This window comes from Lytechinus variegatus, chromosome 2 (assembly GCF_018143015.1).
Source record: "Lytechinus variegatus isolate NC3 chromosome 2, Lvar_3.0, whole genome shotgun sequence".
Taxonomy (NCBI): Eukaryota; Metazoa; Echinodermata; class Echinoidea; order Temnopleuroida; family Toxopneustidae; genus Lytechinus; species Lytechinus variegatus.
Window position 1 is genome coordinate 545599 of NC_054741.1, and position 9223 is coordinate 554821.

The 9223-nt window shown below is 37.0% G+C and overlaps 1 protein-coding gene across 1 annotated transcript; it reads right to left on the reverse strand.

Annotated features, from left to right (window-relative positions):
* Positions 1-214: 214 nt before the first annotated feature.
* On the reverse strand, positions 215-9185 carry LOC121407006. The gene is made up of 6 exons (XM_041597896.1): positions 8969-9185; positions 6100-6458; positions 4899-5023; positions 3806-3971; positions 2820-3357; positions 215-2320 (listed from the first exon to the last, which is right to left on the reverse strand). Exons 2-6 carry the CDS (start codon positions 6287-6289, stop codon positions 2017-2019), a joined length of 1323 nt encoding a protein of 440 aa, XP_041453830.1. The 5' UTR covers positions 6290-6458; positions 8969-9185; the 3' UTR covers positions 215-2016.
* Positions 9186-9223: the final 38 nt, after the last annotated feature.

The window sequence follows — 9223 nt, forward strand, 5'->3', positions numbered from 1 at the left end:
CTATCCCCCTCACATAATGATTCATGATTTTTCTCACAATAACCATATATTGATATCAATAGTAAAAATTATCCAATTCTTCACAATGCATGAGTTTTTCATGATTAGCCCATCTGTAGGATAATACACTAGGTCTACATGCAGCTCTTTTGTCTGCTTTCTGTTCTCTTTTGTCTACTTTCTGATTCTCTTTTGTCTACAACCAGTGTGTTTAATTACTATGATTTAGCCCATTTATCATTTTGTTTGGCTACACCCATCTCATCTAAAATCAACACCACTTCTCTATAAATTAGACTAAGTGGGTATGTCACAATGTGTAGTGTAGACTAAATGATTGAAAACGGACCAAAAGTCTATCTAGGAAGTAGACCGACTACTTGTAGACCAAATGAATATGGACCATCTGTACACGATCTATGCATTGTGAATCTTCACAATGCATGTGCCTTGTGCATGCAGATCAAAACAATCTTTGCCATCACAGAGAGAGACCAATATTGTAACAAGATTGTAAAAACCTGTTGTGATGAGTACTTATTTGTTTCCATGATTTGACAATCTTCTGAAAGGTGACACAAATATCACAGCTGACAAAAGAAGAGTATTTCAGTATAAAGTTTTCTTTTTTCAGTGATTTTCATCGACAAATTTGATCCTGGCCAATCAGCTGGAAGGATTTCAGTAGCTTGATATCGGTGGTAATCACTGACAAATTATGCTATCAAGCCATCCCCTGAAATCCGCTGAGCATTTCAATTATTTTGCCAGTGATTGTCCTACAATGCTCAAAATGGCAGGGCTTCATATAAAAATATCTGAAAACTTGAGGTGACAAGGTTAACCAAATATCAACCGGCTGACCCAATCATATAGTGAGCTGGGACTGATTACGGCCAAACTGGTGTATGTAAGCATGTAATGACTTACTTTATCATGGAGAAGGGGTACACAATCTCCTTTACAAAGAAACACTGTAGAAGATCACTGCTTGTTCAATATCAAGTGAACAACCACCCCAAAACCAAGAATAAGTTGCCAGGGAAGGTTCTTGATTTATAATAACCAAATAACAGCTTGCTCTTCCAAAAGTAAAAATCAGAAAATCAGCTTACCTGAAAGAGTAATTCTTCTTTTAAATACTTTCAATATTTGAAGTTGTATAGTTATATAAAAGGTGAGATATAAGAGTTTCTTTGACACCATTTTTTTCCAGACTGCTTAGCAGTTTTACCTAGATTGCACAATGTGCACATCTCATTCTTGAATGAACCCCAAACTTCAAACCTTAATTCTTCCTAAAATTCTATAAAGCTCTTGCTGGATATTTTCTACATTCAATCACGTATTTGAGAGGGTTATAGTTGATCCATTTTGACAAGTTTTTTTAAGACCTTGAGTGTACCTTTTCAAGCTCATTAAAAATCTCAAAATTCATTTTTAGGGACTTACTGATGACCTTGATTCTCTCTAATTTACAGTCAAACCTGAAAAGTGAGCATCAAAATTGAAAGACCACCCACTATTAAATTGTGACCACTGTTTTGTCCCCTTGGGCAGTAAGTACTACACTGGCTTGCAAGTTTTAAATTCTATTTGTGTCATTGCTGGCTTTCCATAGTTGAGATTAAAATGAAGCAATAGCCTTTTCTCTGATCTGGTGGTGTTTCATAAAGCTGTTACTATGGTTACAAGTGATTTTATGTACAAGAGCCAAAAGTTCAAGATGGCATTTCAGTAGTGTGTGACTATGGAGTGAGGCAAACTTCAAACATGTTAAGGTCCGGGGTTGAATTTCCAGCATGGCACTACCTACCCTTAAGCACAGTGTACATAAAAATAAATGGAAATTCTTGATGCATTACTGATAAAACCAAATGCACGTTCTGAATACATAAATATGTAAGGTGCAACTTCATGAAAAGTTTCATGAAAAACTCACTAGGTCTATTGCATGCTTACAGTTTTATCCTCTCAATTATCAAATAAACCTACCCCATCTTTTTCATACGGTGCTCAGTTTTTGATCTCGATAGGGTTAAAGATGTTCATCTCCTTCCTGAGCTTCATCATATCAAACGATCCATCATCTGGGGTCGTCATTTCAGGGGATTTAGGATTCAGGCCGTAGCGTTGCTTCGGAGGTTCTTTCCCGGCATTGCTCCTCTTCTTGTCCTCGGCCAACATTTTTGAACGGGCGTCAGCTTTCTTTTTGCCTTTCATCTTCTCACGTTCATTGTTCTGTTTCCTTGACAACCAATCTTCAAAGGTTGAGTTGCGATCTTTTACTCCACCCTTTCCTTTATCTGTCTTTGAACCTCTGTGTAAGCAGAAATGAAGTTATCATACCCAGCATTACATTTTGAAATATTAAACTGATTACATGTATGCCAGTATATAATTGATTTTGCTGATAAGTTTCATATAACAAATGGTATAAAGGTGGCCATTCTTTAGGTTACATTGTCAATAAATACATGGGATGCAAAAAATATATAAAACAATATTGAAGATCATGATGTGGAAACTTTTAATGAAAAGAAATCATGCATGATAATAACCTCACATAATTTTGTGAATAATTGAGGTTCAATATCATTCTTACAAGAATTTTGCCTTAAAATGCTAACATGTAATTTGTAACTTTTCTTAATGTAAACTCAAGACATTAGCCCATCACCATAATCCAATACATTAGGATCAAACTAAGGATTATAAATAGTCCAACTTTGAAATTTATTCCTAATCTATAGAACTATATTGAGAACTATATTTCTACAGATAACAGAAGGCTGCTTTCAGAGTCAGACAATACTCACTTCTTTCCTGCTGCCCTTGCCTCTGCTTCTTGCACATTCTTTAACGTCTCCATTCCCAGTTTGACCTGGGTCCCCACCTCATCCTGATCAACAAGCCAATCATCATCATCAATTTCTCCATCGCTTGACCACCCACTCGAAGCTGACTGCGGTCTGTGTTTCCTTCTCGGTGCATTAAGCCTTGTCCCTGAGAACTCTCCCGGTGGCAGTATCTGTGTGGCGTACATCTGTGCGTAGGCTCCCGTGTACCAGGTCTTCAATTTGGAGTCATACATCTGGTGGGCCATTCTTCCACTCGAGCGGGCGATCGGTTTCTGCTTTGCCGCCCTCTGCTGCCACTGGTATAGGAAAATCTGTCTTTCGCATGACTTGTGACCCCACACGCCAGCAAGGACCAGAGGGGACTTATTTTCACAGTCTGGATCATCAATGGTGGCACCATTGTGGAGCAGGACCTCGACAGCGCTGTTCATTCCCTGTGCTGCTGCTATGTGGAGGGCTGTGCGGCCATTAGCTGTCTTGGCATGTACATCAGAACCTATGGAATAATAAAAGTTAATGGGAAAAAAATAATTTTCAGTTCATAAAAACTGTTTTCACAACTATATTAATAAAACGGACACAAATTCATTGCTTTCCACTATCAATTTCTTTCTCTTCATTGAGCTACAAAGGCTAAATGATACATGCATTATTGCATGGCTGGCAGAAATGAGTTAGCTCAATTTTTCTTCCAGAAATTTGTATTTGTTTTCAGTGCTGTATGACAGAGTTGGACAGCATGTACACTACACTTCAAATTCTCATTTTTTGTAATACCCAAATGGTCTGGTCAGATTTTCACTTTAAATATTCTTTCACTTTATCACATAAGTTGGTTCTAAGTTGAGAAACTGGTTGCTGACGAACTAGCGGAGGTCATGTGACCAAACGGAAGGTGGATGAAATAGGTTTAGGCCAGTCAGCAATTTACTGTCCTAACCTACCTCCTTCGATGAGTTTCTGGACCATGTTCACATGACCTCTGTGAGCAGCTATACAAAGAGCTACAAACGCTCGGTCTGCTATCCACGCCTGCCTTGATTTCTCTCGCATCGTCTTCGATGATGGGGTCTCATACGTTGTGTCCTTAGTAACCCCAAGCTTCATCACCTTCAATTTGGATCAAGGTATATTGCAATTAGCCACTACTTCAAAACTTGCAAAACAGATAGGCTAGTTAGTCTTACGTACATTTTAACTATAATCATATCACGCTAACAAAAGCTCAATTGAATTACAAGAAACACTGTTTCATGATCTTTGAATCCAGCTACATTTCGCATGGTAAAGTACTTTCTGTGTCATTAATTGAGATTAATATAATCCTAAGTTGTATCAATCTTTTATCATATCTGTCACATTTTAGATCCTTAATTGTGTCTGATAAGATTTAAATTTCCTCTACACAACGGTCTGAATTTTTCCTCAGAATCTGATTTAGAGATAGAAGTTGCAATAAGCACCGACATCATGAGAAAGTACATGTACATGTATGTAAATCCAAGGTTAATTGTAACCATATCATCTAGATCTGGTACATTTATGTTTATTGTAAGCTGATATTCAAATCATGAAATCTTGGCTGAAAAGCCATCACAATGAAGATTGTCAAGATAAGCACATGTGAGGCAGTGTATTAAAATTGCTAGAAAAAAAGACCTGGCAAATGGAATGGACATCCTGTTTAATTTGCTAATTTCTCAGCAATTACACAATTTCTTGCATTAAGCCCTTTGGCATACAGACATATGCACGGGTGTGAGTTGTCACAAATAAGAAGATCTGAAAAAAGCTGAAGAGTATTGAAAAAGTCTGAAATAGAAAGATCGAGCTCCCATACTTTTTGTACAGAGGAAAGCCAAATATAAGCTGAAATTCAGCTGAAAATCAAAACAAAAAAAATCTGAAATCAGATAAAAATCTGAACGCTCTCACCCCTGCATATGGGTGGTCATTTTTTAATTGATACAACTGGCATTTTTTGTCTTTAAGAAAAGTTGCATACAAACAGACTTTAAGACAAGAGAGATACAATACCTGATTCACATCCCCTTTTGCTGCAGCTGAGATGAGGCTTTTCCATGTATTCCACACATCTAGATTTATAATTGCACCAGGTACTATATCATGATGTTTGACATCGCTATCGTCCATCATATCAGCTGATAGGAGAAAGGATCAAGGAGAGTCCATGTTTATCACATACACTGCAATCATTTTGATTTTGAAAGATCTGCTTCAGTAATTGTTCATTATAATTACCGGTATACTGCCAATATATTTATTTCAAACAATGGAATAAGTTTCTTATTAATTAAATGTCATGATTTCTTCCCTTTTACATGGGTGGTTACTGTATTAAAAACATTTCATACAATTGATAAAGGATAAGGATTCTTGATTATTTAGAGGTTTTTTTACATGCACAGCGCACTTTCACTACTGTATAAAAGTGAAATTCCAATTTACTTAAAGGGGAATTTCACCTTGACAAAAAGTTTATTGTAAAAATAGCAGAAAAAATATAGATGAAAGTTTGAGAAAAATCCATCAAAGAATCAAAATGTTAATAGAATGTAATCATTTGATTTGTGATGCCATCTGCCAGCAGCATTCCTACAGATCAAATGGTAAAAAAAATTCAATGAAATTTCAGTTTCTCAGAAAATTGAAGATGGTTTTTACTGTAGCTTTTGTATGTCAATAGACAAATCATTTCACACCCGATCATGAATAGAAAACAAATATAAGTCATCAGGAAGCATTAAAAAAATGAAATTCATGCATTCTATATCATGGGCCAGCTGCCTGCTCGTTTACATGTATGACGTCACAATTCTTCAACGTAAAATTCTAATAACTTTTTATAATCTTTAACAGATTTTCCTCAAACCTTCACCAATATTTTTTTGTTATCTTTCTGCTATTTTTACAATAAAATATTTTTCAGGGTGAACTTCCCCTTGAACTGTGGCACCTCACATTCATACACAGAATGTTTTTGATCCTGGGGTGGGTTTGAAGCTGCTAAAATGAATTACTCAAGGCTGAGAAATAATATTTTACGTGAAAAAAATGATTATTCCTCATGAAAACCTGGTAATTTTTAATCAGTTGTTGCCCTAATTCCAAATAAAGTTAATGGGATGATCTATTCATGAGAAAGTAGAAAGCATTTTTTTTTTTGGGGGGGGGATTGATTAAACCTCATGATAGATGAAACAAGAAAAAAAAGTACCTTCATCAAGATAAGTCAGTCTTTGCAGATGACTGGGTATACCAGTAATAAATTCCATCTTTGATTTAAGCGCCCGTATCTTCATCTCTTGGTACACCTCCTTCATGACAAAGATTTCATCGGTAAAGAGTTTTACCCGCAGCTCAAAGAACTTTCCCTTGCTCTTGGCACTCCCTGGTTTGTCCCCCATGATTGAGGATTGTCTCTGTAACGTTCCTGTAACAGCCCCCTGGTATGATCTCAAATATCCTCCAAAATTAATGGCAGATGAGTTCTACTATCATCTGGTTCTGGATGTTGTTAGTCTTCTACAAGTTGTATTCAACATCTTTGGCCTCTAGTCCTTTCATGTGTTAAAGCTGAGAGAAATATGAAGTATATCATGTTGACGTTTTTAACTTGCAATTGATATTAAGCCTATCTACAAGTATTAAAGCGACCTTCCATTGAGAAATCATGGGGAAATCAAGTCTAATCTCCGAACAGAAAAGAGATTCAAGTCTTTCACTTGGCTGCATGCCTGGGGGTGATATGTTATGGACGGCGGCATGTCTGGATCTAATGATAGGAGAGCAAGTTAGTAGACTAACAAACCAGAAGCAAACTGCGTGTTTTCACTTTGAAACATGTAACTTCACAGAGGTTATTTATTTTGGTTTAGCAATCAAGAGACCTGCTAAGAGTCTAGGAATTGGGATTGTTGGAAATGAGATTGCGACAACCCGAAGTAAATAGCCATCATGAGTTTGGTCAAATATGTTCTGTCCAAACTTTTATCGCATTAGTCCGACGGGCGCTCATGACGGCCAGATTATATCATGCAAGTAAATTGGCCTTTTTCAATTTTCGTAATGATTCAATTTCCCCATGATTTGTCAATGGCAGGGTGCTTTATTGGCATCCATCATACATGTAGGCCTATGTCTAAATTAGAAACATTCATTTCTGATGACATGTTGTTAGAGTCTGGGGGCCCAGCCCGGCGGATCCGAAAAACTATATTTTTAACTTATATTCTAAACAAGGCTTTTTTGTGATTTAAATGTACTGGTATAGTGAGTGATTGTATTACCGACCGGCCTTGTATTACCGAACGCGCGCATCATATGCGTCAGAAAATAATCAAATACGCTCAAACCTTTGCAACTTACTCCCAAAGGGAACTTAAATAGAAAAATGATGAAAAATTATCAAAAACACAATTTCGAGTCTTTATATCCTCAAAACAATAAAATATGGTCAAAATAGCTCATCAGTGACTTTGTTGTTTTCCCAACTTTTCCCATAGAAAACACACGTTCGGTAATACGATACCTTTTCAAGTGACCAAAATATTTCACTTGCGAAGAGGGGTCCGATTGGAAGCTGATGTCGTAAAAATAAAAAACAATTTCGGCAAAATTTCTGCATGTTTATATTTTGTAGGTATTTGTGTATTTATGGTGAAAGTTTGGTGAATTTTATTGGAATAATGTGTTTGATATGATCAAATTCATGAAAAGTGTTCGGTAATACGATCCACTACCATACTGTTTCCAATCGATATGCAGTTTTTAAAAATCAGTTTATAACTTTGAGAAACTTACGTCTCTCAAAGTGATAAACTGAGGAAAGAGTTCCTCTTGCGACAGCAACCCAAAATAACAAAAAATTGTTGAGACTTCCGGTCATTTACTTCCTGTTAACGTTGTTTCTCTATCGTTTTTTTTTTTTTACCTTAGATGGGACTCGAACTCGTGTAACTGCTGTCATTAGGTTTTTCCGGCTATGCTAGCGAGAAGAAATAATACTTAAAGGGGCTTTCTAGCGATCATAAGTCGATACTTTGACTAGTCTAGGCTTTCAGACCCTTTACTGACTAAATAAACCGATGTCTATAGACAATTACACGTACATGTACTCGATTCTGCTAAAAAATTTGACGGAATAAAGCCTTATTTTGGTATGTATTTCCACTCTCCCATCATATATACAGTATGTATGTTCTATATTAGGGCTAGATATACTATTTTGAATCTTCTCCATATTTTTATTTTCACACTTATACTTTAGACTTAGAGAAACAAAAATTGAAAGAGGGGAGGGCCGACTAAAATCTAAATTTCAATTGTAGAAAAGATGCCAGAAATTTGAAGAAAAATACAGTCAGAACACTGCACTGCTGCATGCTGAGAAGAAGTGAGAACTGTCCATCTTGGAATTTTGAATGCTAAGTCAAAAATCTGTATCTGATAATCTGGTAGTGGTAGTGGTACTGTATGGTCGAGTCAGCAAAATACAGGATTGGCACAAGTCATCACGAAGCTAGAAGGGAGCAACTGAGTCTGCAGTCAAACTTAAAAAGTGAGGTCTTAGGAAAGTGATGATTATGAACATGATGAATACTTCTGAATACGGGAGTGTCTAACATTAAAAACTTAAATCATACTCATACTAATTAACCCAGGGTGAAGGAGCTCCGGCCCACTTTGCACTTGCAGGCCAGAGCTTCCTCTGTCAAGATCTAAATTCTAATAGGTCCTAACACTGAATAAGTTACATGTTCAAGATCATGTTGTAACTTATGACTTAGAATACTAAATAGATCTAGACCCTATTCATAACCAATATTAATAATCACTTTCCTCAGGTCAGTGCAGACTTAGTTTCTCCCTTCTCTGTGTCATGTTTGAACAAGGACCGACAAGGTTGATGGTTTGTGATGATTTGTTTTGTGCCGATCCCTCCCGATTGTCGGTTATTTTGCTGACTCAAATTTTGAGTCAAAATAATTCCAAGACAGATACTGATAGAGATAGTTCTCGCTCTTTTTTCTAGTTCTACCGATTACGAATGTGTAGGTCCTACCGGTACAAAATATTTAACTTACTTATGTTCGCGTACCGGTACGTCCATGGAAATCTTTCCAGAAGTACGGTACCATATAAGTATATCGGTTGAAGAGACTGCTACCTAGCTGCGTGTCACTCACACAATTAAGTAAGGCTGGGCCTGGGCAGGCTCGGGGCGGCGAGGCGGGGGCCGGGCGCGGAGCATCGGCATCGAGCTAGTTGCAAGCTTGAGCTCGAGTCATGAAAAGCGTCTCTGGCAACACACAACATCAATCCATTACATAATTGATCTA

Bases quoted from the DNA above. Each gene is read 5' to 3' on its own strand.
- LOC121407006 (XM_041597896.1), bottom strand. From the start codon at position 6,289: ATGGGGGACAAACCAGGGAGTGCCAAGAGCAAGGGAAAGTTCTTTGAG. The intron at 5,024-6,099 runs GTACTTTTTTTT...TTCTCCTATCAG, and splicing joins ACTGACTTATCTTGATGAAG to CTGATATGATGGACGATAGC. The intron at 2,321-2,819 runs GTGAGTATTGTC...CTGCTTACACAG, and splicing joins GCAAGGGCAGCAGGAAAGAA to AGGTTCAAAGACAGATAAAG.